This window comes from Anas acuta, chromosome 1 (genome assembly GCF_963932015.1).
Source record: "Anas acuta chromosome 1, bAnaAcu1.1, whole genome shotgun sequence".
Lineage (NCBI taxonomy): Eukaryota > Metazoa > Chordata > Aves > Anseriformes > Anatidae > Anas > Anas acuta.
In genome coordinates, this window is record NC_088979.1 from 146,497,184 (window position 1) to 146,525,168 (window position 27,985).

At 38.1% G+C, this 27,985-nt stretch overlaps 2 protein-coding genes across 3 annotated transcripts in view; one reads left to right on the top strand and one right to left on the bottom strand.

Annotated features, from left to right (window-relative positions):
- Positions 1–6,362: 6,362 nt before the first annotated feature.
- Positions 6,363–27,496, top strand: DRAM1 (DNA damage regulated autophagy modulator 1). 2 transcript variants are annotated; one of them, XM_068663900.1, is made up of 7 exons: positions 6,368–7,010; positions 15,920–15,987; positions 17,227–17,369; positions 20,630–20,807; positions 21,879–21,937; positions 23,836–23,928; positions 26,103–27,496. In XM_068663900.1, exons 1-7 carry the CDS (start codon positions 6,850–6,852, stop codon positions 26,145–26,147), a joined length of 747 nt encoding a protein of 248 aa, XP_068520001.1. In that variant the 5' UTR covers positions 6,368–6,849; the 3' UTR covers positions 26,148–27,496. The 2 variants fall into 2 exon arrangements, with proteins under 2 accessions (XP_068520012.1, XP_068520001.1); XM_068663911.1 differs by lacking the exon at positions 23,836–23,928 and having other exon boundaries at positions 6,363–7,010.
- Positions 15,705–27,985, bottom strand: part of WASHC3 (WASH complex subunit 3) — a 57,090-nt gene continuing 44,809 nt past the window's right edge. Inside the window, exon 7 of the mRNA XM_068663946.1 lies at positions 15,705–16,215. Coding sequence (XP_068520047.1) covers positions 16,179–16,215 — 37 coding nt within the window. The 3' untranslated portion in view covers positions 15,705–16,178. The remainder of the gene's footprint in view (positions 16,216–27,985) is intronic.

Consider the following 27,985-nt stretch of genomic DNA (forward strand, 5'->3'; position numbering starts at 1 on the left):
TTTCTCCAGCAGGGCAGTGGCAGGTGGCCCTGTGAGAGGGAGCAACTCACTCAGGTAGGCTCTAATGGGCAACCTCAGGGCACGCCTGCCTTTGGTGCCACTTCCTACCTCCTGTTAACCCTTGGCAATGGTCTGCAACAGTGCACAGATCTCACACCCATGGAAAAACTGATGCTTCTTTCTGCCACTGCCATGCGGGAATGTGGAAAATCTGGTACAGACAACTCCCAGGTATAGCTCATGAGCTTGCGCTCACTTTGGGGCCCCTCAGCACAAGAAGGGCATTGCGTTGCTTAAACATGTGCAGAGAAGAGCAATAAAGCTGGTGAAGGGACTAGAAAATGGGAGTTATAAGGAGTGGCTGAGGGAGCTGGGGCTGTTTAATCTGGAGAAGAGGAGGCTGACAGGAGATCTCATTGCTCTTTAGCTACCTGAAAGGAGGCTGCAGCAAGGAGGGTATCAGTCTCTTTTCTCAGGTGACAGGACATTAGGAAACAGCCTCAAGTTGCACCAGGGGAGGTTTAGATTCGGCTTTAGGAAGAATTTATTCATGGAGAGGGTGGTTAGGCATTGGGATGGACTGCCTAGGGAAGTGACAGACCCCATCCCTGGAAGTATTTAAGAAACATATGGAAGTGGCACTAAGGGACATGTTTTAGTGATGGGACTCAGTAGGTCAGGTTAGTAGTTGGACTTGATGATTCTGAAGGGTTTTTTTCCAACCTAGATAATTCTGTGATTCTGTGATTCTATGATCTTTTCCTTTGGGATTCAAAGAATTGCACCAACTTTTCCTTAATCCAAATTTCCTCACTCAAATAAGAAACAGTGTCACCCTGTTCCATCAAATTACCATAGTGCCCATGGCCCTGGTACAAAACTGAGCATTTGCTGATGACTCATGATACTGATGTCACTTCACTTTTACTGAACAGCAACAATCCTCCTATCTTTACTTAATTTTTTTGTGGTCTCATCAGGGTTGTTAAGAAGCACAAACCTTTGCTATCAAGTGGAGGACATTGGCAAAGGCCAAATATGGATGGAAAACAGAGTTTGTTAAAACTGAAAAGACATTCTCAAAGAGATAGGGCAATATATTTAGGTTTTGTGAAGTTACATTTTACTAAATAAGTTTGTATGTTATCAGCTTGGAACAAACAGTTCCAACATAAACAGTTTTCACAATGTTACCCTGAAGCTTTTGTGGCTGCTCTCTGTGGCTATTTTAGACCTCATAACCAGACACAAAACAACTAAGTTTATGAAAGCAGCAAATACTAAGGCCAACAATGTGCTATGCACAGTATAAACAGGAAGGAATAACTGAAAATTCAGTTTTAGATTTAGCAAAGTTCTGTGAAGAAGACAGACCAACCAACACTCTGAAACTGAACGGAGATTCCAGTTCTGTCAATTCTAGTTTAATATATGAAAAAAAAAATAAATCTGATTTTTCAGCAGTTGGCACTGCCTATTTCCTGGAAGTGTTATGTTGGACATAGCACATCACTTCTAACAGTGGAGGCTATGGCCTGGAGAAAAAGTTATTTTTTTATAGCTCTTTCTAGTACTTATCAAATCCTCTCCATTTAGACTCTGATTTCTTTCAACCCTTCACATCCTAACTGAACTCAAGGTCACAAGGTTCACCATTTCCTCTCCCTCTTCACCAAACAACTTAATGTCAGTTACCATGTTCCACTAAGCAAACTGCAAAGGTAATTCTCTCAGATGGCAAAGTTGCATAAAAAGCTATAATTTTTGCTTTGAATGATTGCTTTTTCTCTGAAAATGTTCTTTTCTAAAAATGTAGAGCCAAATTAAAATACTAGGTACAAACTCACCCACTGCGTGCTTCAGGATGTTGACTACCTCATTCAGAGCAAGGGAGCACAAAGCCACTGCAGAATGCCTTATCTTTCTCTTGCCGCTGATAGCTCATGTTGGTCTACAGCTTATGCATTCTGGAAGCAGATCTATCCCATTAAACCCTTTCTGTTGAAAACAATCACTTTAAAAGCTATACAGTGTAAATGGGAGTAAATGAGTTTAGAATATACATTTTGAGAACTAATATTTTCTAGAAATTCTGGAATAAAAGTTCCTTGATCTCAGTATTATTTAGAGATATCAATCCAAATCTGTTCTGTTACTATTATATATATATATACATATATATAAAAAACTACACAATTGCAACTCAACTCAGTAGTTACCTCTCGTAGTTCTTTATGAACTTGGCAATATTCTTTATTTGACTGCTTCTTCTGACAGCTGAGAGATCTTTATCTATGTTGTGGTTAGACATTTGGTTAGATATTATAGTCTAGCAAACTACAGAGGGAACCAAAACAAACTGAGCAAAATAAAGAATCTTTTCTCTTCAACGATAACACCTGACAACTATTTTAAAATTAAAGCACATTACTTGCCAGGAATGTAATGGCATGAATGCATCACAGCATAAGACTTCACAGATTTTGTAAGATGTTAATTACTGCCATTCCCGAACTTTACATCAGAAATGAGAATAGCTTACACATGTTTTTTTTACTGAGAGATGGTTACAGAACTTTGGCATGTGACCATGGAGGAAAGGAAGAGATACTGCAAGCCAGACTGAACCCTTCAAACACTCCTCTGCAGAAGTTACAGGTACTGTGTTTGATTTCTCCTGTAAATATCCGGTTCTGGCACAACCTGTTGCTGGCAACTGCTTTCCTCTTTCCAGTCTATATTATCTTTTCTGCAGTGGTGCCAACTGCTGCACAGTTGTCAGACCCTCCTTTCCCTATTTAACCATCCACTGCTTCTGTCTGTACAAGCAACAAGTTCTTCCTCTTCTCTCTCACAGTTCCCTGCGAAAATCTAGTTCTGCTTATGAGCAGTCATAAGTTTGTGAATTCCAAAGTGTTGTTACAGAGGAGCTCCCTAGATATCTGGGTCTAGTTACATATAAATAAATCCAACATATTATCTCTGAATGCAAAACCTGCAGACCTTGTAATCCTATCGCAGATTTTTTAAGAGCTTTTTGTTTTTGTTTTGCACTGGAAACACTTTCAAATTTAAGGAAAGTGTGAAAGTGTTAGAACAGAGAATAAGCAGGCCAAAATAAAGTTGTGTTTTCACTTTTATTTGAGGTTTTTGAATGCCCGTGTACAACAGCCAGAGGGTACTTAGGACCTATCCTTTTCTCAGATTGAAAAGATACATATAATGTCAGATAAAAACCACCTGCTTTTGCTGTAGGGTTTGCTAGAGGATTGGTAAGTGTTAGTAACAATTTTTAAGCATTCCATTCAAGGGTCAAGGCTGCTGAGCTACGAACAAGTAGCTTTTTTCCTAGTGCTTGTGTGTAGCAAAACACAAGATTTTGAACTGTAACTAAAATACTTAACCTCTCCCTTGTTCAACTTCCAGACTTTCATCACTGTCATGTTCCCATCTCGGTTGTTCTTCCCTCTTCCAGTAAGTTCTTTATTAAATCAGGGAAGTAAAAGCTGCCATAGCAATTCTGCACAGGATCTAGCTGAACACTTTGCAAGATACTGAGAAACCAACATATTTGGGGAGGGGGTGCCCTCTAAGTAGGTCTTCCACGTTCCATATCACTTTACAAGAAATAAGCTCAGAAGTATATATCACAAACTTCACTTTCTTGTTTTATTTTCTCTTTCAAAATCTGCCTAAATCAAGCTATGGTGCTTCTCCATACCCTTATTTTTAAATAGTTTTCTTGTAAGTGAAACTTAACGCAATTTATTTATGTTACTGTTTATAAACAATGTGAAAAGAGGTGAATGGCACATATACTGAACTTCTGTCTACATTCTTTGACTTATCTAACTACCACAGCCTAAATCTTTATAGCTAGAGATCACTCTGATGTCTGCTACTTGCCCAAACACTTTGCTTTCTCAAGAACTGGCTGCAAGAGCACAGCAGCTGTGCTTGCAGACTTCTCAAACAATGAAGGGTTTAAGTGCATGAAGTATAACAGGGGAAGGAACAAAGCAAATCAGTATCAGGACCATGCTGTTACAACAACCACTGCAGTGCCTGTCTTAGCTTCACTCAGAGGAAATCAGGACTACTTACAAGCCTGTCCAAAACACTCCCCAGTTCCCCTGTTTAAATGCCAAAATGGATTCAGAAGACAAAATGGTCTGGATCTGACAGATGCAAATACCAGAGAAGTGAAATATTCAACTAACTGTCTAGATTTACAAGGTACTCTTCCATATTCTTTTTATCAATGATCAAAGTGGGATGCTTATGCAACTAGAGAATGTGTTTGCCCACTTCAGTCCCTTGCTTCAGTCCCTTCAATTCCCCACAGATTGTTTTAGCTATACATGTTTTCTCCCAGAAAAAGAATGTCTTCTAATGAAAACTAAACAAAAATTTCATCAACAGGTCAAAAAGTCTGCCCACAAGGCAGCAGGAGTTTTCAAGTAACAAGTACATTTGGGGGATCAAAATGCAGTTACGGGCAGTAGGAGAAGCAGAATGGTAAAGAGATGGGACAGCTGGTTTGAAAATCAGTCTCAAATTGGAGATGCTAAGGCAACAATGATTCTACTAGGAAGCAGTATCTAAAAACCCTAGGTATCTAAGAGTGCTATTTAAGTGATATAACGAAGCTGTGAGCTTCTTACATGACACTTTGCACACAAGTTTATGCACCTCCCCTAATTGACATTACCTGACTTTCCTTAGAAGGTAAAGTGATGAAGGAAACAGTTGTATACAACAAATATAAAAGCAATGGAGACTGGACTGCAAATGAAATAGAATAGAAGTGGGGATACAAATACCATTGGCGTAATCTATTTTAGATTTCTTCCATGGCTATTTCCTTTATCTTAATATGTTTTCAACTCACAGACATGTATGTTACTATTTGCACACATTAACTTTATTTTTCTAATAATTCTAATATGATATTACACTGACAAGCAAAAAATTATAACAAAGTTTTAAACATCTAAGAAGTAGTCCAATCACTTTGTTAAATCCAGTGCAGTAACATTGAAGACCACAGTTATTTTATATTTTTGTGCTCATGGTGTTTCAATACAATTAATCCAAAGCACAATAAATCAGAATACAATCCCTGAAATACCACACTGATTTTCTTTAACCCAGTAAATAAAATGACCCCCCCATGTTTGTGAGTAACCTGTATCAATTACTCCTTGCAGCTCCTAATCTTCTGAAGAACAGTGTAAAAATGCTGCTTACAATAAATAAATAAATAAATAAATAAATAAAGATCATCATTTACAGGTTATGTGCTGATACTTCCTACAATAAATGTATAAAGAAACATCACATGAGCTGTAATAAATGTTTACATAGCAGCAAAGTGTCTTTGCTAGTGATCGTTATACAGCAAATTACTACCTGCTTGAGCCAAAGACGTGTCTTTTTCTTTCAGTCCAAATAATGTCCAGGTATTGCAAAAAGTCATGTGAAAAATTTAAATACTTAACTCTCACTCCAGAGTGAGTTATTTACTACTTACAAAACTATAGTTAGTATAACACGATTTTGCAAAACGTGATATTTTTCCAATGCTAGCACCTAAATGTTGTTGAGGTAAAATAAAATGAATCTTATCCTTCTTCTACAAAGAAACAAAATGGAATAGTGTGCTACTGATGAAAAAAAATATCTTTCTATACGTACAGTGAACGTCAACACATTTCTGCAGTCCGTTTATTTACTGAAGAGGCTGGATACAGAGCATGAATGGAACATTTTGTTCCAAGGAACAAAACAAAGATACCTGTCATTGAGGGGTATTTTTTTTTTAAATTATTTTTCTAAGTCCTTGCTTTTTTTTTTTTTTTTTTTTTTTTTTTTGAAAGTGCTCCAATGTAATCATGAAGTATCAGTAAATTATTAGACTCAAGTTACACATTAAGAATGTGAGCAACATGCTGCTGCCAAAAGGCGTTGGATATAGCACACCTCCACTATCAGCCTTAGAACAGTTTGTGATTACTTTCCTGTCTTTACACACTGTCCTAAGTGCCTTTACTATATTTCTGGCCGTTCCTAGCATCTTCAAAGGCTTGGAGAGTACTCGGCTTCTAACTCGCCACGTTTTCAGCACAGGGAATGTCTGCTGAAGGCAGAACTCACAGGAAATTTTCAAGAAGAGATAGATAATGTGCACTTTGTTTTGGGACAGTGTCCGTGCGTTCGGATGTTAGTCTGAAACGCAGACACATACGAAACGTCAAAGCAAACAGAAATAAACAGACAGTCTAAACCAAAGCGAAAGCGCAGAGCGGTGTGAGTTTGACTTGAAACTATTTCCCCAATGCGTGTGAAGACACAACCCCCAGGAACTTCGCAAGCCGAGGGGTGTCTGAAAGCCCAGGGCGGGCGGGTTTTGTACAGGGGGACAGGGGGACAGGGGGGGAGCCCCCAACCGAGGCCGTTAAAACCCGGCACCCCCCGGCACCGAGGGGCCCCGTCGGGCCCCTCGCTCCTTGCAGCCACCGCCGTTAGCCACCGTTGGCCACCGTTGGTCGCCATTATCCGCCGTTAGCCGCCATCAGGGCGGAGCTCCCGGCGCCCCCAAGGGCGCTGCCTCAGCGGGGCCGCGCTGAGGAGAAGCGAAAGCGAAGGGAAGGCGGCGGGAAACGGGGCGGGGGATCCCCGGCGCCGCTGGGGAAAGGCGGCAGCGCCGCGCCGCTGCCCGGCGGGGGAAAAACACGCGTGGGGCAGGACGCTGGGAACCGGGCGGAGGTGTGTGAGGGTGCCCCGTGAGCCCTGGGGGTGCCCCCGTGTGCGTGTGTGTGTGTGAGGCTCCGGGGTGCTCTCGCCCGGATGCCCCCCCGGGCAGGGCAGCCGCGGGCGATGCTGTGCTTCATGCCCGGCGTGGCTTTCGTCCCCGCTTTGCTCGTCACTTGGTCCTCGGCCGCCTTCATCATCTCCTACGTGATCGCCGTGCTGGAGGGGCACGTCGAGCCCCTCGTCCCCTACATCAGGTGAGGAGGGAGGGGGACAGCGGACCAGGAAGGGGCGGTGGGCTGTGGGCAGGTGCCGGGGGGCTCCCTCGGTGTTGGGGGGGTGATACCCGGGGGTGTGGGGGCACCGCAGGCACCCAGGGTTGTGGGGAGCAGCCAAGGGAAGGTGGGGAGGGAGAGCCGGGTGCTGCTGCCCACCAGCCCCCAGCACGCCTCAACACCCCCAGAGAACCCAGGGTCTCAACACATCTGGCACACGGGGCCTGAAGTTCATGGCTGGAGCCAAGGTATGCTATGGGCGTACAGACATAAGTTGACTGCTCAGTTTTAAGTAGTGTACATGTAGGGTTTTGTTTGCGTAACTCCAGAATTGGGCCAAAGTGCAGCAGATGGTGGTGGGACTTGAAGAGCTCCAACAGGCTTTGTAGGAGACGCGCAGGCATGCATTTTTACAATTTCGGCATAGCAAAGCTACCCAAGAGATGACTGGCATGCTTTTTTCTAACATCAATTTTCCTGATACCGAGTCATACTAGATGTTAGGAAAACTTTATTTTCAATGAATGTGGTCAAACACTGGAGCAGGCTTCCTAGCAAGGTGGTTGATGCCCCATGCCTGTCAGTGTCCAAGAGGCATTTGGAGAATGCCCTTGGTAATGTGCTTTAACTTTTGGTTAGCCCTGAAGAGGTCAGGCAGTTGGACTTCATGATCTTTATAGGATGCTTCCAACAGGACTAAAGTGTTCTGTTCTGTTCTATTTTATTCTATAACTTTAGTCATTTAAGCACAGACTTGAATAAATCATTGTTTATATAGCTTTAGTTAAGATTTAAATCTGAATAGTGAAATTGCTAGCATTTAGCTCTTAACAGATTAAAGATGAGACAAAAATCCAAGAATGGTTTCAGATATATAAAGGATCTAGAGAAGCTTTTCAAATACATGTTTCAGATAATTCTAGACCTAATTCCTTGACAGAACCTATGATCTTGCATAAATGTTTAAGACTGCTAACCTGAATTGTACATACTCTTAAATTTGTTTGAAAGTTCAGGTCTGTGATCATAAGCAAGTAAAATGGTGCAAATAACATTGCAACCCACAAGATAGTTGAGCTTCATTCAAACTGAGCCAAAGAAAGCTGTACTTCATGCTTATGTCAGCAAAACTTGTTAAGATTATCTGCCCGTATCGGGACTGTGCTCTTAGAAAGCCTTGTTCTTGTATGTGCAAAAATGTTCTACTGCCTTAACAATAGTGGTTACAGTTCTGCTCTTCCACGATTCCATACAGTTCTACTGACACAAAAGTGCTTGTAACCAGTGCAATTTATCCCCTGTTATCCAGGAAAAATAAACTGTTTGATGCAACTGTTCACATTCAGTACATGGTTTGTGCTCTGAAGGACTTTGAGGTTTTGTAGTAAGAATTTTGATAAATGGTGTTTCTTATTGTTGCAGCTTATGCCAACTTGAATAAAACTTGAATGAATATGACTTACTTTATGAATTACTGTACTTACAGTCAAGTTTTTGACAGCACACATATGTTACTTATAAGGGTGATTCTTTTTAAAGTTGTAGACCAAACAGAGAAGTCACAGATGTAAAGCTCTGATGAAGGTGTCACCATTGCCATAGTTAAATCAATAAGAAGCTCCGTGCAGGTAATATATAAATGGAAAAAAAAACAATCATTCTTATCCTTTAACTAACGAATAACTGTAAATATCCACATACCCTAAAAAAAAAAAAAAAAAGATGAAACTGTGTCAGCAATAAAATAACAAACAAAACAAACAACAACAAAAAACAGCATTTGCTAGTAAAAATTTTTTTTTTTTTGGAAGAAGAAATCTTGTTTATTTTAAATTCTTTTACTAGTACATTTTTACTAGGGATATACATTGACTGCTAGTGAACAATTATTAATAGTCCTAAAGACATATGATCTAGGCATATGTTCTTCACAGAAGGTGCACTTGTACATAATATGATGATTTCTCTGGTGTACTCAGGCCAATATTCATAGTTTGTATTCTTATGTGGTAGTTTATTGCTTTAGCATAAGAAGATGAATCATGGGATTAAGAATGATTTAGTGAAACTTAGAGTGATAAAAAGAAAGAGGAAGAATGTTGCAAGATTTCAGTTGTGCAATGTCTTAAATGAAATGAAATAGAATTTGTGTGGGGAAATTCCTGTTGGACAAAGAAGAGCAATATAGGCAAATTTTAGTTCAACATTTGTCTAATTCTTATTCAGATTATTCAAGTGACCTATGTGTGCCTTGAGGTAACTTGTTAATTATATTCGTTTACCATGTGACAGTTTTTACAGTGAGAGAAAGACCACATCAACATTTGCCATTGAAACTGTGCTGATGTCAGAATATACGCTTCCTACCTTCAGTTTGGTGTTAAATAGTTTATGATGTCTACGCAGAAAATTTGATGATGATGAGTCTTTTGGCCCCAAATATTTGTTCCCCATCTGCTTTACTTTCTCCTCTTTCAACTCTTCAGAAGACTATTGGACCTAGAAGAATTCTGCCACGTGATAGTGACACAAATGATGTAATTTTCATACTGGGTTCCTCATCTTGTTCATGATGTGCTCACCTATGCATCATTGCAGATAAATGAGCATAAGTATCTGTTTCATATCGTAGAATCATAGAATTAAAGAAAGCACGCACTGTTTGCTCATGTCAAACTTTTCATCCATCAGAACCCCCAGGTTCTTCCCTGCTGGGCTGCTCTCAGTGAGTTCTTCTCCCAGTCTGTACTCACATCTGGGATTGCCCTGACCCAAGTGCAGCATCTTGCACTTGGACTTGTTGAACCTCATTAGGTTCACATGGGCCCACTCCTCAAGCTTGTCTAGGTCCCTTTGGATGGCATCCCTTCCTTCCTGAGTATTGACTGCACCACTCAACTTGGTGTCATCTGCAAAGTTGCTGAGGGTGCACTTGATCCAACAGTCTATGTCATTGATAAAGATATTAAACAGCACTAGTCCCAAGATGAATGCCTGAGGAACACCACTTGTTACCAGCCTCCACCTAGGCACAGAGCCATTGACCACCGCTGAGTGCAGCCTTCAAGCCAATTCCTTATCCACTGAATGGTCCACCCTTCAAATCCATATCTGTCCAATCTGGAGATCAGGATGTCATGTGGGACCATGTCAAAGGCCTTGCAGAAGTCCATGGGTTGGTCTTCCCTTGTCAACTGATGCAGTCACTCCATCGTAGAAGGCCACCAGATTGGTCAGGCACAATTTGCCCTTTGTGAAGCCCTGCTGGCTGTTTCAGATCACCTTCGTGTCTTGCATGTGCCTTATTGCTTCCAGGAGGATCCGTTCCAAGATCTTCCCAGGCACACATGCAAGGCTCACTGGTCTGTAGTTCACTGGGTCCTCCTTTCTACTCTTTTTAAAAATGGGAGTGATGTTTCCCTTTTTCCAGTCACCAGGGACTTCACCTGACTGCCAGGACTTTTCAAATAAGATGGAGAGAGGTTTGGCAACTCCATCAGCCAGTCGGAGCACTGTCACTCTACCATCCCAGGTCTGCTGTGTCTTTGGTGTTGTGCAGTTAGTGACCCTGAGCCAAAACAGGATACACGAAGACATCAATCATGCAAGAAAAATAATATTGGAAACATGAAAACAATTTCTGCCTGAACACACTTCTACTGAAAACCAGCAATTTAACAGAACCTAAATCTTTTTATGAACACACCAATCCCATTGAAACAGTATATCAAAATGGCTTTCTACCATCCAAGGCTCCTGAAATCTCAGAGAACTATTTCCTGTACTATGAGTTGCCTGCCAGGTTTCAAGCTGAAGGATGGTAGAGTAAATATTTGCACTGTATACAGGGGGATGACACCGGTTTCACCCACAAGAGCAAGTTCAGGGTAATAGTTCAGTTCAGTTCACTAATAGTTCAGTTCATAGCACTACGTTTTTCTCATACTAGTTTTTTTCTCATACCACTTTTCAAATCAGGATGCTTTCTTATGCTAAACAGTCATCAGGCATGCTAGTTAAGCAAGAACTACCAAGCTATCCCTAGCAAATAGAATGGAGATTCACTCAAAGAACAGGTTACACATCCAAAAGCTTGTCTACTTTTTACAGTAATACTAGATATTAAGATATATTAGCTCTACCTAAAGTCTTACATTGTCAAGTCCTGAAGGCGCATGCTGACTATAAATTAAAACAAACCAAACCAAAACAAACAAACAAAAAACAACACCACAATCTTGTAAACAATAGCTGCAGCCCAATACTGGGGACCAGTAACAATGGCAGAGTGTCAGTGGGAACAGAAATAACATCCTTTGGCTGATGGGTCAGGCCAAGAGGGTTCTGGTAAACAGGGTTACTTCAGGACGGTGACCTGTCCCTAGTGGGGTTCCCCAGGGCTCCATTTTAGAACCAGTTTTCTTCAATGTTTGCATAAATGATTTAGATGAAGGACTTGAAGATTTTCTGAGCAAGTTTGCAGACAATACCAAATTGGATGGAGCTGTTGACTTTGTTGAGGGTGAGGAGGCCTTGCAGAGAGATCTAGACAAATAAGAGAGCTGGGCAATCACCAACAATATGAAGCTTAATAAGAGCAAGTGCTGGATTCTGCACATGGGAAGAAATCCTGGCTATACATACAGGCTGGAGAGGGGGGGACAAGATGCTGGAGATCTGCCACACAGAAAGGGATCAGAGGGCTTTGGTTGACAGCAAGCTGTACATGAGCCAGCAGTGTGCCATGGTGACCAGGAGCACCAACCGTACTGTGGGGTGCATCAAGCACAGCATGGCTAGCTGGTTGAAGGAAGGGATTGTCCCGCTCTGCTCTGCGCTGGTGCAGCCTCACCTCAAGTACTGTGTACAGTTCTGGGCACCAATGTATAAGAAAGATGTAAACCTGTTATTGTCCAAAGGAGGGCAACAAATGTGGTAAAGGGTCTAGAGGGGAAGACATATGAGGAGTGGCTGAAGTCACTTGTATTGTTCAGACTGGAGAAGAGGAGACTGAGGGGAGGCCTCATGGCGGCCTGCAGCTCCCTCATGAGGGGAGCAGAGAGGCAGGCGCTGAGCGCTGCTCTCTGGGGACAGCGACAGTACCTGAGGGAACTGTTTGAAGCTGCTGCAACAGGGGTGCCCTCAAGGCTGGATATCAGGAAAAGGTTCTTCACCAGAAGGGTGGTCAGGCTGTGGGACAGGCTCCCCAGGGCAGTGGTCACGGCACCGAGCCTGCCGGAGTTCAAGAAGCATTTGGACAATGCTCTCAGACACATGATCTGATTTATTTATTTATTTTATTAATTTATTTATTTTTTATTTTTTGTGTGGTCCTTTGGGGACCCAGGAGTTGGAACTTGATGATCCTTGGGGGTGCCTTCCAACTTGGGATATTCTATATTTCTATGATACCCTCGGGACCCTGGGATGCATGGCATAAGGCCCCACAGACTTGTAACTGTTCAGTTTCATCAGGTGGTCTCAAACCTGCTCTTCACTTATGGTGGGAGAGACTTTGCTCCCCCAGCCCCTGCCTAGAGGTTCAGGGACTGGAGAGACCTGGGAAGACTGAATGTCTGTGAAGACAGAGGCAAAGAACTTGTTGAGTACCTCAGCCTTCTCCATTTCTGTCATTACCAGTTCTCCCTTCTCATTTATCAGAGGGGGCACACTCTCCTTGGCCTTTCTTTTCTGGCCAATGTACCTGTAGAATACCTATCTGTTATTCTTTGCATCCCTTGCCAAGCTCAGTTCCATCTGTGCCTTGGCTTTCCTGATTGCATCCCTGCATATCTGGATGCCATCCCTGTACTCTTCCCAGGCCATGTGTCCGTGCTTCCACTGCCTGCACATTTCTTTCTTGCACCTCAGTTTGACCATCAGACCCTTGCTCAGCCTTCCTGGTTTTCTGCCCTCCTTGCTTGCTTTCTTACGCAGGGAGATGAAGAGTTCTTGTGTTCTAACAAAAACGTCTTTAAAGAGTTGCCAGTTCTGTCAGCAACTTTGTGCCTAAGGACAGTATTTCAGGGGATCTTGTCTACTAGGTCTTTGAACAGCTGGAAGTTCACTCTTGGGAAGTCCAAGGCCCTTACTTTGCCCTTTGCCTGGCCCATGTTCCTTGAGATCACAAACTTAACCAGAGCATGGCCACTGCAGCCTAAAGACTGCCTCCAGTTTTAACCTCTATAATGAGTTTATCTGCACTAGGGAGCACCAGGTCCAGTATGCGCCTTTTTTTCATTAAAAAACAGTAATTGCTACATGTTTCCTTCCTTCCTTCCTTCCTTCCTTCCTTCCTTCCTTCCTTCCTTCCTTCCTTCCTTCCTTCCTTCCTTCCTTCCTTCCTTCCTTCCTTCCTTCCTTCCTTCCTTCCTTCCTTCCTTCCTTCCTTCCTTCCTTCCTTCCTTCCTTCCTTCTCTTTTTTTTTCTCCAAAGCAGTACGCCAGAAGTGAACTAAAAATGTATATAAGTCTTCCTTTATCCTTAGGGGTATTTTTAGTAGAAAATATGGCATTATAAAGATTCCGTCCTTCAAAATCCTGTACAGTACTTTGTAAATACATCACAGATATGACATAATATTCTTGGTATGAAATTACTTGGAAGTAAATGTCAAAGGTTATTGAGTTTAAAAATCAACAATAGCAAAATTCACCTGTAAAACTTTAGCTTGAGAAAAGCTTTAATTAAAAAAATGACTGGAGTTCAGTGCGATTTCAGGCTATTTGGATTGCTCTTGTGATGTGAAGTGTTCCAAGAACTTCAAATGGCTGCTTTCTTTGCATGTGCTGATTCCATTCTCTTCTCACCTAAAGCCCTTCAAAAGCTTTGAAGTGATCACAATCCTGTACTTAGCATAGAGTAGTCTCTTGATTTGCAAAAGTCCTTCAAGATTGTCACAAGTAGCCCACTGTTTAAATGAAGCCCTTACTGGTATTTGTGAAAACACTCCAGAAAGATGAGGAAAAGATGTGAAGTTCAAGGTTAAAAAATCAGCTAAATTAAGTGAGGATTAAGACGATTTTCAGAAATGTCAAACAAACAAACAAAAAAAAGAGACACTCTATTGTTTTCATCAATTCTACTATCAAAGAAAAATGACTAACACTGAGTACAAGCTGTAACAAGACTTCAGAAAGCATTACAACAGGAAAATAGATGTCAGTAGGGATTCTTAATGTTTGAGAAGTTGTAAAAACTTGTATAAAAGCCTAGGCATCCCAAGTTTTTGTTGTCTGAGGATTTGGAACCAGTCACATCAAAAGGAAATACAAGATTTTATTTTTTTCATTGTACTTCAGTTTGTCATAGAAAAGGATTCTTCCTGCACTCTAAGCTTCCTCCCATTCTTGATAAATCACCTTAGCAATTGATTACACAAATGTTTCTGTGACAGATAAGGGGATTGAGAGAGAACATGAGTTTGTAAAAAAATAATAAAAAAAAATGATATGGTTATATTTTTCTGGCTTGAAGTTAACAAAATTGTCAAAATCTTTAAAAACATTTGTTTATGTAGAGAGAACTTTCTCTTTTGGGTACTAAAGCTCCAGCATTCAGGATGAGTACCTGTCATGTTGACTGCACACAGTGGTATGTTCGGTTTGGCACTAAAATCTAATCCAGCCTCACTGTTGGGATGAAGAGGATTTATCTTCCTGAATCATGTGAAAAATCTCTGGCTAGTACCTACTTGTCTCATCATATAGCTAAGATAAAGTTTCATTCTCAGAGTCTTTGTTCAGTTTCCACTGAACTTTGGCACGGGCTAAAATCCTTACCTGTTTGCGTTTCTGACAGTAAAGTTCCTTGGGTGCCTCTGTTTACATGGACAACCATCTTAGTTCTGGTGAGCATGTTACTCCACAGCCTCTTAGTACTGGTGAGTAAAAACTCAGCTCACAGCCAAGTTGTATAAGACTTTGTGAGCTACATGCTTTCCATTGGCTTGACAAACAGCCTGATGTTCTCAGATATTCTCATCTGGCTGTGCCGTAGAAAAGAAAAGGTAACACAAAGAGGTGATGGTATTGCAGCGTTCTTTCCACAGTTCTCTCTCTTGGCATAAAGGGATCCTGCTTGAGGAGACTTGAACTCACATCCTCACACCCTTCCTGCTAGGCAAGGGCATTCTCTGCTATGGGTGTTTGTGCAGGTGTTTGCAAATAGGTAGGGAAAAAATAGGGAAAATGATTCTGTGATGAAGGTATTCCATTTTGTAAATAACATTCATCTTTTATATGTGACATTTTTCACCTATATGTATTTATGTAAGCTCCATTTGTCTGGCCCAGTGAACTCCTAATTATCCCCTATGAGGGCGATTTGCTTCAGTGAAAGACGACAGACACCTTGGGCTGAAAGTCCTCTTATGCTGGAAATTAGAAGATTAGAAAATTAAACACTGCCTAGGTATGTTCCCAGGCATTGGAACACAATTGTTCTCCTGGTGTAAAGTCTGTTCAGTGAAATCAGGAAAGTAAGTGTAAATTCTCTAATATTTTAGGATACTGAATGCCATTAGATATATATTTCACAGTGTTAGTTTAGTGGATAAAAGAAATGTCATTTCTAAAATACCATTTATATAATCATTTATGTAATTCACAACCACAGTATTGTAATCTATCACATCTTTGCATACTGCATAGAGAAAATGAAGGAATACAATTCAAATACTGTGCTCTAAAATTGTGTTTACTTTCTAAAACAAAAGATTCAGTACTACAAATAGAGCTTAAGCACACAGCGGGTGACATTCCAATTTATGCATTTAAATGTAACAGCAGTTCACACAAGTTACATTTCTCTTGAGGTTTCATGTATATGTCTCATTTATGTTTCATAGATCACAATTAACTTTTAATTTCTTCTTTCTCTTCTTGTTTTAGTGACACTGGAACTAAACCTCCTGAGAGTGGTATCTTTGGTTTTATGATTAATATTTCAGCACTTTTAGGTAGGTATACATTACTTGGCATAACACAGAAAAGAAATGTAAACTAACAATTATTGTCTTCTGTATTGGAGTCCACACAATGCTCTGCAGAAAAAGTACTCCACACTTAAGTGGTAATACAAGCTAGGTGGAATTCATATCCAGAGGACCAGGTGCTTGGGGAAGCATAACCTTAGAGGCTCTTCTGTCTCTCAAGAGCATCTCATCAGTGCAAAGTAGTCAACGTAACTGGAAATAAAAAGAGGAAGAAAGATGGCATAATTAGTGTGCACCAACTTTATCTTTGTTATAGAGAGACATTTGGTTAAATAATGCTGCAGCAAGGTAAAACAGTATTGAAGCAAAACTTGGCTTCCTCTGTGAAGATGCCTACTCCACTAAATTTTTGCTGACCTTGAATGAGAAGGTTTGGGACTTCCTATTCGCTTCTAGGGGATGGAGGATGAAAAACTGTGTAATGGTATGCATGTACATAGCGGCTGTGAAGGCCTTCATGCAATTTAACATTCCATATTTTTTTCAAAGAATCTATTTAATTCACACTGTGTGGTTGCATTGCATGTAACATCTCAGTACCTGAACAAAGTTACATGATTTATCTTTCCAGCTGTAGATAGAATGAAACCATGTTTTATGTTATCAGTCTGAATTACAGTATTGTTTTGTTTTTTTTTTATGGAATCCAGTTTACTACTTGTTTTATCCCGATGAACTATGATCTTCTAATTCACTAGAGGTTTTTGTCAGGAGTGAGCTGCATATTGGGGTCATGTGAGCTGCAATAAAATCTATGAGTAGTGGTTTGGGGCCTCTATTATACTAAAGAATAGCCAGAATGCCAAAAGCTTTCTGAATATTTTCTGAATACACAGCTAGTTACATTTTTTTCTGTTTACACACTGCAGAAATATATTAATTCTTCAGTATGTCCATTATTAAAGAGATGTAGTTCTGGTACAAGAGTGTATATCAGAGCAGATTGAATTCTCCCATTTCTGCCTGTAACAGCTGTTCCTGATGTGGAATGCCAGTGCCTGGTATTTAATATGGTATTTAAATTAGTTTTTTCTTGAACTGATTTGCTGCAATGTGGAGTTTAAGATGTGAAGATCCAAAATTAAGGCAGTATTATTTATTGCATTATGCTTATAATTTCATTCTGTATTTAAATGTGTTACAATGCAAGGTATTGAAATGTAAGTGATATGTGAATATTGAAAAAACACTTTTTTTTTTCAGGTGTAATTACAATGTATATCAGATATTTAATAATAAAGAAGCAAAATGAGTCATCGCACTTCATTAGGTCTTCGTGCAACATGTTCTCATTATGCATTGGATTGATGGGTTGTACTGGAATGGGCATAGTTGCAACTTTCCAGGTATGATTATAAATCTCATACCATAAATAAAACTAAAATTGTTTTATCAGTTAAAAAATCAAATAGATCAGAATGGCTAACGTTATCTCAGTGTGAATACTTGGCAAATGTCTTTCTTAGTTCTTACATTTTCAATAGCTTTAAAATGACAGATTTGATTTATCCCTGTAAACTAGATTGTTAATTAAAAATTTTTTTTTGCTTGTATAGCTATGTCAGTAAGGGATTTTGCTTATTTTGTAACATGTCTGTACTAGAAAACAGCTTAATATCATAAATTCTTCATCTGAGAATCAAATGGTAGCAGGTAGTTTGAGATACTATCTTGAAATCTGTGGAAAGAGATGAATTATTACTTTTGAAGAATGCCCTACTTTGGGGAACATTTTGGTAAAGACTGTTCTGTCATATAGTGACCTGACAATATACAGAGAAATTGAAAATAAAGATTGTCAGGGCTTCAGCAGTCAATACAATTTTGAAGGTCATTTGCATAGTATTTTCAGACAAAAACCTCTCTATCTTAGACTGGTATCCTGCTGTTTCTAGTTTTACCTCCAAGCACTGTGTGTGGATAGCAAACTCTACAAGCATTGCTTTCTATTCTATTTTTAAATATCTGTACTCTTACTGGTTAGATTTCTATGTGGCACAAAAGAAGTCAGCTTCAATTCGTAAAAGACAAATACAGCACACAAAATAATTTGAGAGGGTCGGGTCAAGAAAGTAGAGATCTCAATCCTAAAGTTTCAAAAGAGGTTCACTGAGAGTAATAGCATTACTTATCTAATCTTTATTGTCTCTCATTGCCTGTTTGTAGGTTCCTTCCTCTCTTAATTTCTCCTTCTCTTGCTTTGACCTTACTTTGCATGTTAGGTGTAGTTTGTAGGATAGGTTCAGAACACAGTAAGGATCCTACCTAGCTAAGGATTTCATCTAGCAAATATCTGAGCATGATTAATTGCCCATGAAGATAGAAATGGTGGCTTGCAAGTCGTAGGTCTTCTAACTGTATAGTGAACAGTACACTCAACCCCACTTACCAGCACAAGAACTGAAACATTAATAGGCTGTGAGACTTGTTCAAAGTCAGATTGTTGCTTCAGGTCAGGAGATAAAAGAAAAGCTGGAATTTGAAGTTTTCTTTACCATTCAGCCTAGACTCTCTAGCAGTGCATCATGCAGGAAATTCATATCCCTGTGTACAATTTGGTTGTTTCTTAATGCTTATTTTTCCCCAGCAGGTGAGCTAGCTTCATACCTAAGTGTTTTAGTAAAGCTGACTGACGTTGGGCATCACTTTGTTTTCTCTCTCCCCTAGCAAAATATCTAGGTTGTTGAAAAGACTCCAGTGTGAAATATTACTGGAAATATTTAAGGTTTGCATTTACTAACACTAATATAACGCTACTTGTGATTAATCTTTTAAGTAACATAATTCGTTGTAAAGGAAATTTTTTCAAGCTTTTGCTTCAAGGTGTAGTATGATAGGCAGTATGGGGTTTTGGTGGTATTGCTCTCTGAACGCTTTACAAAAATGAGAATATGGGTGGTAGAAAACTCTAGGAGTGGGTTCTTTAAAAGCAAAAGAGTTTCTGAGAAATTAAGTAATGATCATGAATGAGGTGTTTGTTCTCTGGTTTAAATAATACAATGCCTGAAATGTAGGAATAAAAGACAGTGGAGGGACAGCTTTGAGAAGATAATTGGATATAGAAGGAAAAGCCCCGTGGGCCTTCATGAATAAGGCAAAGCATAAACCCAGGTCTCAGCAGGTTTGCTTTTGCCAGTTAGACATTACACATGATTAAGGAGATTTCCCCATCTTTGACTAGGAAGCTTTGGAGGCTTACCACACCAGAGGTAGCAAGATTTCCCATGGTTCTGTAGGTGTTATGATTAATTTTTTTATTTTTTTTTGTTTTGGCTTTGGCAGTTTGATAGGAGCAAGAGTGAGAGCTCTCTTAGAAAAATTCTCTATATTGTATACAGGGCTGAATGCAAAAGCCAGCAGCTAAGCTTACTTAATGCTTTCTGTACCAAATGCTGTCAGTTCTGCATAAAAGGCAAAAAATGGAACAGAAGAAAAGAAGATGCAAGTGTAGATGAGAGGCCACTGAAATACCTTTGTGAGAAACATGCTTTAAAATCTGTCAGAACTTAATACATCACAGAGAGATAGAGGGGAATAATGAGAAAGAAAAGCATAGGAAAAATAAAATAGAGCATGTGAATATAATCACCATTAAAAGAAAAAGAAATCAGTGGCTTCCTGACAGAAAAAAATATTAAAATACATAATGAGAGAATATAGACATGTTTTCATGAATCATTAAAATAGAACTGCAGTAGGTCAGATCATAGCACATATTTTGCTATGTTCTGGTGACAGAATAGAGCTTTAAAGCTAATTTATCTGTCTGGTACTGGATTCCAAGGTGTCATAACTTAGAATTCATATTTTTTTGAAACATTTAGAATACAATTTCTTGGGAATCTTCATCTATTCTTTTGCCAGATATTTTAGCTGTGTGCGTTTTAAAGGAGAGAATCTTCCATAGTTAGGGTTTTAAAAAAATATAGGCCACATGTAGTGATACTGGAATTTTAAACACTCTTTCACATGTTGTGGAAGTTAAATAAAAGTGGCTGGTGATGTGGGAAAGAGTTGGAGGGCTGAATAATTCCAGTGACTGACAGTGGAAGACCTTCATATCAAGAACTTATTTTAGGTAACACTTTTTTTTTCCCCTTAAATATGTAACTAATTTTCTGCTGACTCATTTCCTTGAGTCTTGTGGCAGACCAGTGGAGGGTGGGGACAGAGCTGCAGTGGTCACACTTTACATCAGCTGCTATGAAAAATCACCACTAGTTACTTATTATATGGCCACACAAATGCAGATTCAACACAGAAGGATTAAAATCTTTGGCAGAGCAAAGGGAGAAAGGAAGTATAGGAACATCTTAAGAAAAGCACAAGCCTGGTCCTGCTTGTGAAAACAGTAGTTGATAATGACTGACTGTTGAAGAGCATTAAAATTGATCAATGTGTTTTATTTTTTACCTGGTGGCTTTGGCCAAGGTTAATTTACCTCTCTGACCTACTCTTTCTCCTTTTTCTTTCATCTTCCCTGTGTAGACTGTTAGAACGGACAGTTTCCTGCTGCTTCTACATGCTGAGCATCTTCTCAGGGCTCACTGACTCCTACCACTGTACGAATAGTAACAGCTAACCATTGTGTTGAATCTCTTTCCAGGAGCTGTCTGTTCCCAGCGTCCATGACATAGGAGCTTTGGTGGCATTTGGCTCTGGTGTTGTATACATAACACTTCAATCTATAATCTCTTACAAGTCCTGTCCACAATGGAACACTTACTTTGTGTGTCACATAAGGATGGCCATATCTGTAATATCATGCATTGCTTTCATTCCCAGTATCCTTTACAGTGCATCTCACAGTTTTCCCTTTATGGCTTCTTGATCTTCCTTTTAAGTTAAACCATTGCTAATAAAGGATGAAATGAGGTTTCAGTCTTTGCTTAGGACACTCTAATATTTCTGCCATTATAATGCACGTAGCATGTCAAAACAGTATTAATAGCATAAAGATGAGCTTCAGAGTCATTCTAAAAAGCTGTAGCTCTTCTTTCAGCAGTATACTTAAATCTGATGCCCTGGTGTTCTTTGTATTATTATATGATAATTCAGAAAGGAAGGAACATCAGAAAGTCAGCCAGACCAACTTCCCAACTTCCTTCATTTTAGGGAGGGTATGGAGAAGGCCTGCAAAAAGGGGGCACCACGTCTGAAGTGAACCTAATTCACAGAAATACAAAATACAGTTGACATATACAAGATTCCCTTTTAAGCCTAAGTAGATGCTTTGGATCATGTTTGTTGGTGCTTGGCTTCATTAGATGCCTCCCCTTGATAAACACTCAACACACTGGCTTTTGCCACATCTTGCTGAAATTAGGGTCATCCCACTGATTTTATTGGACTCCAGGTGATCAGCCAGTGTCAAAAAATGGTTGCAACAGATCATCATATAAGCCATTCAGCTACAGTCTGCTTTTGATTTCAGCAGCTGTGAAGAGGCTTTTAAAGAGGACCGCAGTTCTGAGAGAAAATTATACAAATATATCAAAGGACCTATTGTGGACAAGTGGAAACCAACCTAATTCCCCTTCCAACAATGCAGGGCTCTGCTGCCATAGTCCTCGGTCATGAAAGTGATCTGATCTTTGGAATGTCTACCCTTACCCTCTGTACTTGGAAGAGCCCCCAGAAACCTTTATTCAGAAATAAGTTTGGATTGCTATCAGTTCCCTTTAAGTAATATATTTCATTTACTTGTCTTCTTAATACTTTGATGTGATATTCTAGTTGTTCTGGATCTTTTGTGTTAGAGAAGGGGGAAACTGAGACGTCTTTTAAAAGTAGACATTTTCACTATTACTCATTAAACTTTTGTAGTTTCCTTTACACTGTTTTTTCTTCACCAGTGATTGTATTTGCTTCAAAAATTTCAATGACAAAAATTGATTGGACTCCAGGTGAAAAGGTAAAATCCCATTAGGTAGCCAACTTACCCGGTATTGTATTGTTTGGGGTATGCTGTTATGCTTATCTAAATTGTATAGCATTACTAACACATCAGAGACTTTAAATAGTACATTATTGAGAACAGAAGGTCACTGATTTGCAGAAAACTAGTTTACAGTTATTTCTTCATTAGAAAACTGTCTGTGGCTTGTTAAATTCATGGATGGGTACATCTTAAGAGAGTTAGACTTTCATTTTAACGAGGCACATGAAACTTACCAGTAGAACAAAGTGTAAAAAAACAAACTTTCTGGAAATGAGTTGTTCTACTTCCTTTTGTGGTCACAATTCTTGAAGATGAACTTCACGCATGTATCAAAGGTGGAACAATTTAATTCTGAAGTTTCTGAGTTATTTTTGCTACACTGTTTTTCTCAGCTTTTTCCACCGTTCCTTATTAATTAATTCTTACTACTGTGGTAAACACTGGGGGTTTGAGCTAAAGCATACTAAAGTGAGCATCAAGTATTTTAATTAATTTCATTCTTCTCAGAATGATGGTTTTTAAAAGGCAAATTTTATTTTGGTACAAACTTAGCCACATGGAGGTTTCAAAAAATCAAGTTAAGTAACACAGAGCATTTAGTCTGCTTGAAGAATTTAATAAAAGCAAACTGGTAAATGAACTTCAACCAAAGAGTGGTAAAGCATCTGTGAGATAACTCTTCTCTCTCAAGTTAGATGATATTAGTAATATATACCTTGTGATTTTTTTTCTTTCGTTTGTTTGGGGGTTTTTGTTTATTTGCTTTTTTTTTTTTTCCTTGAGACACAAGGATTAAAAATTATTTTTACTGAAAAAATTGTCATATTTGTTGATGGCACGTAAAGAAACACTTGTCATTCTGTTTTTGTCATGTTACATAGGTCTTTCTATGACGGTCTACTTAAAAACAAAAGTCTTGTCAGGAGCTGTCATATAAGGTGGCCATCCATTTAAAAACATTGTGAGAATTTATTGTAAGGGATAGTATTACTGAACTCAGTGACTCTGAGTAAAAGTTTAAGAATATCAGCACTTTGATATCCTTCACATAAGAACATAATATTTTTCAGATGAAGATTATATTCAAGCTATGCTTTGATCTAGTGCTAATTGTAGTTTCCTTGTAATGTTTTTCATAGTGGTGCACAAGACATTGCTTCATGGGATGTATACAGACTTGATAAATATATTTACCATTCTGTTAAAACTGAATCTGTATTAACTTTAATACAACATGGTATTGTGATGATAAGTCTCAGTATGTTTGCTGAATTTATAGAAGGAAACTGTTCTCTGTTTACTCATTCCAAAAAAAAAATAAAAATAAATCCTTATAAGGACTTGATCTAACTATGAGTGATTTTACCTAAGAAATCATATTTAATTTCCCTTTGAAATACAACAGCATAGCATTTTGTGACAATTTTAGTTATTCATTTTGTAAAACAAATGCAATGAATTCTCTCAGGAAAAAACATACTTAATTTTACTGAGTATATGTTGCTTATAAGATTGTTAGTTTTGTTACTGCTTTTATTTTTTCCTTGACGTTCTAGTAATATAGGCTGTACATATTTTAATGTCTTTACAAGTTTGAATTTTACTGTTAAATTATTGTGGAATTGGAACTTCTAAACAACAGACCAGAATCCTATTATATAAGCTTGGCACACGTCTCCCCAAAACATTCATGATCTGAAGCATATGGATTCCTTTCTCAAATCATATGTTGTCTTTTAAGGATCAACTTTTTAAGAGCCTTAGAGATCTTATGCCTATTTTTGTAGCATTACACAGTTATTTTGCTTAGCTGTTTTGTTTGTTTGTTTGTTTGTTTTCCTGAAAATTTATTTTATGTCTCATCCCATCAGGATTATACTTATCATTTCATGAGCGCAATCTGTGAATGGACAGTGGCCTTTGGTTTTATCTTCTTTTTTTTAACGTTCATTAGAGATTTTCAGGTTGGTATCTGCATATTTTAGCAGACTGAAAACTATGAATTCTGTAACAATAAATGCAGTAGAAAATTATTATTCTTTATCTGAGTTAAAAATGCCAGAGGTATACAAAAAAAATAAATTATCAGTCAAAGAACTGACTTCTGTCTACCTAATGAATATTTTTTCCTCTATGTTTTAAAACATAAAAATCTGTGTTACAAATCAGTTTAATAGATGTTTGGTCTGGAAAATGATTCAATAAATGAGTATCTTTTATTTATTTAACACCATTTCTCTAGAAAGAGGCCCTTTAAGAATGTTATAATAACAAAATAAATGCTGCAGCTAAAACTGCATTTCTTTCTACCCAAGAGATTTTATATGGTAATGCACTGTATTTCAACTACAGCTGTATCCTTTCTTTCAAAAAATTAACACATTTTGGTATGTGTTCCCTCACAATGTTAAGAATATCAAATTCTTTTTGAAAAGTATTAACATGAAAACCTTCTGGTTTGGGTAGCTGGAACAGTGTTACAAATAGTTTGATTTCTGGTGATGTATCAAATCTGACTTTAAGGAAGAGAAAATGTTAGATTAGTTAAAGAGAAAATACTTCTATTCGACTTAAACTTAGTTCCTTAAGCTTTCCCTCCTCACATTTTTGTTTACCTACTACGTTCTAGCTGCAGATTTTCATGTTTTTTGGGGTCAGTTCAGAGATACAAAATGCTAAAATATAAATGTGTGAGACTTAACTTCGGCAAAAGAACTTGTAAAAAAAAAAAACAAAAAACAACGTTGCTCATAAGTGTCTTATGAGGATTTGAGGACAAAACCTCCTGGGTGTGTTAGGAAGATAAAGACCTCTATACCCTTCTCAGACTTACGGATATTTGTTTTCTACAAAACCTCGTTGCATCTTTGCAAGACTCAAGGAGAAGGCTTAAGGTAGCAAAGACTGAGAAATGCTCCTGAGTACCATAACTACAAAGATGAATTAACTCATTTGTAATCAGAGTGGGTATCATACCAATATGTAGGTCTTTCACAAATACCATTGCCTCACACAAGTCGCTGAAAGACAAAAACTATTGATCCAAGAATTTGCGTAACTGTAGAACTAATTGGGATCACATATGTGAGCCAACTGGTGCTGTGATAAATTGCTGGAAACCATAGCCAGAATTGATGGAGGTTGGGCGAGCCCCTTAAGTCCACTGTCGTAAAACTGAAACTTGACATGAGATCACATAAAACTTTGTAATTAGCATACTTGCTTCTTCTCAGAAGCAAGCACTCATATACTTGCTCAGCATGGGAGTAGTTAATACATGTATGATCTGTATATAACTTTCATGAGCATATACAGGAATCAGTTTTCAACTCAGGACTTAGAGTTCACATATTTTGGTAGCTGATATCTAACATCTTTGCATGCATTTACTTTTGACTAATAATACTGAGTACACAGACCATGACTGAAGGGGTGACCAATATTAAAATGAAAGGTAGAGTTTGCAGGAAAAAATAAAAAATGAATTCAAAATAGTACAGTGAATTACCTTAAAAGCCTATAATTGCCTTCCAAAACTAACAAATATTCAACTACCCTTCAGACCTGCATGCATCATTGAATTTACTATTTATCTTTTGTTGTATTTATTGCCGGTCCTTCACACTTTGATGACTACATATCTGATGGTATCTGTTTTATCACAAAACTCTTACCTTGGAGATACATATTAGCAGACAATACTATAGTACTTAGAATAACTAAATTAGTTCATAGGTTTGCACACAACTCAAACTGTTCAACATTAAAAGTCAAGCTGTATATAAATACCATGAATGTAATAAATAAGAGAAAACAATAGAACTAAACTAAATAGGGAATGCATACATTTTAATTTACATGATATGAAATAGCATGAAATCTTATCTGTTTTTCACTATGACAAAGATTTTTTAGATTCTATCATCTTTTTCATTTAATCAGTGCTAACAGAAAACCAAACACCTAATTTTAAAAGAAAAATAATCCTTTCCCATTTTTCAAAGTTTCTCACAGTATGTGTTTCACTTAGGTTTTTTGTTGTTGTTGTTGTTGTTGTTGTTGTTTCATCTCTTTGTACTCCTTGTATATCTCAGAACTTAATTTATCTTAAGCTGATCTTGTTTTATTTTTGTTCTAGAGAGTTTCGTTAAGGATATCAACAGAAATACATGAAGACTCCTGATAGAGAAGAAAATTATATTTTATATTGAAGAATGTTCTAGGTTTCTTTTTACTTATGGAAAATGTTGCAGAGGGACAGAGATTTTAAATTTTATAAAGAAACCACGCCATTAATTCTGCAACACCTGTAACAGCATCTACCAAAATGTTTTAAGTACTAGCAGCAATATTCCTGCTCTTTTTTTTTTTTTTTTTCAAAATTTTGTAATTTTTATACTGTTTCATATATTAAAAATACTGCAATAGAGGTAATCTATAGCAGCACTTCAAGGTCATTAAAAAATGTGGACCTCCTCAGCTCTTCCCTTTTGGACATAGCCATATATAGATGTATATATTCATCTGTTGTAGTCTGCTAAGTAACATTAGTTTTAAACTTGAGAAAGTATAATCTGCAAATAGTTTGGAATGTCTAAAGCATTAGACAACACTAAAACTGAATTTTGGTTCTTAAGTTGCAAGAACTGTGGAGGAAGATGTGAGCAGAAGCAAGCATCTTTGTTTCAAGACTTGAGATCTGCAGTTAGTGGGTTGGAATACTATGCTACAAGTTTGTGATTGTGGACACTATACAAATACAAATCCTAGAAGATTAAACTACTGCTTGAAAAATGTTTTCAAATCATCACTGCAATATATGTTGTAAAAGTCTACTCCCTTTTTTCCCTTTTATGCATTGCTGACCATGGGAAGCTTAATACTGTTGTGGAATAGAAAGGAAATTCATATTTATGTAGGATCTACTAAAGAGAAGTCTTGCTGCCATCTGGTTAATACAGACAGAAGTTTTCAAGTCTGTGTTTTAACCCACGATGATGGAATGAAGAGGTCTCTGAAAAGTCACTGAGAGTGAATGGAAAACAAGAAGAGACACCAGTAGTTTTCAGGTATTCAGTTATACATGTATGAGTATTGTATATAGAAAAAAAAAATAATAATAATCCTGGACAGCTTCTGTGGTTAATGTATAACATAGTTCTGTAATGAAACTGTAACTGAGAAGTCATATGTTACAAGTACCTGGAGGCAAAATGGTCTTTTATGGACTGATTCACTACCTCCATTTAATGCATTAATGACTTGCCTATCAATCAAGTTCTGTGAAAATCAAATTTGCCATGGTGTATTACAGTTTATACAGAAACATTCATGATTGTGAGTTGCTAATTTTCCATGAGATAAAATAAATGTTTCTTTTGGAAAGTGATGTCTTAAGACTAGTCTGCTGTTGGTATTTCCTTTAATGTGTATTTTAAACTGTACTAAATTCAGCTGTTGCACAACTTATAAAGTCCATGTTTTCTTTATGTGTTCTCCAAATAAAAATAGTAAAAATGTTTTCTACTGGCAGATTTGCTTTCTGCATTATTCACATAATCCTGCTGAAGTTTATGGTTATAATCATGTCGAAAAGAAAGATAGGAATAAAGAGATGAAGAACAATACAATACAATACAATAAAAATAAAGTATAAGAAGATTGAAGTTGTTATTTCAAATTATATCAGTTTTCAGCTCATCAACTTACAAAACTCTTTACATGCTAAATGAAATCATGTTAACCTGAAGTTCAGCCTTAACTAATATTTAGTGTGCTTTTACAGTGAATTGATGTACACTCACACAAGAAAACAATTTGTACTGTTCTGATTCAAGCAAGAATCACTACAATGTTTCACAAGTTTTTTACGGCACTGAGGGAGCAAACGCTGAAGAAAATATTAAATCATTCCCAAATCATGGCTTCTGAAATGAGTTCACACTTAATCTCTTAGTACCCTGTCCTCCTCAAAATAGTCTTACCCAGCCTGTCAACTTCACAGTGCTTACAGTATCCTAA

Coding starts and splice junctions, on each gene's coding strand:
- DRAM1 (XM_068663900.1), top strand. CDS start 6,850: ATGCCCCCCCGGGCAGGGCAGCCGCGGGCGATGCTGTGCTTCATGCCC. Junction 15,988..17,226: donor TAATATTTCAGCACTTTTAG/GTAGGTATACAT, acceptor TTTTTTTTTCAG/GTGTAATTACAATGTATATC. Junction 21,938..23,835: donor ATTGGACTCCAGGTGAAAAG/GTAAAATCCCAT, acceptor TCATCCCATCAG/GATTATACTTATCATTTCAT.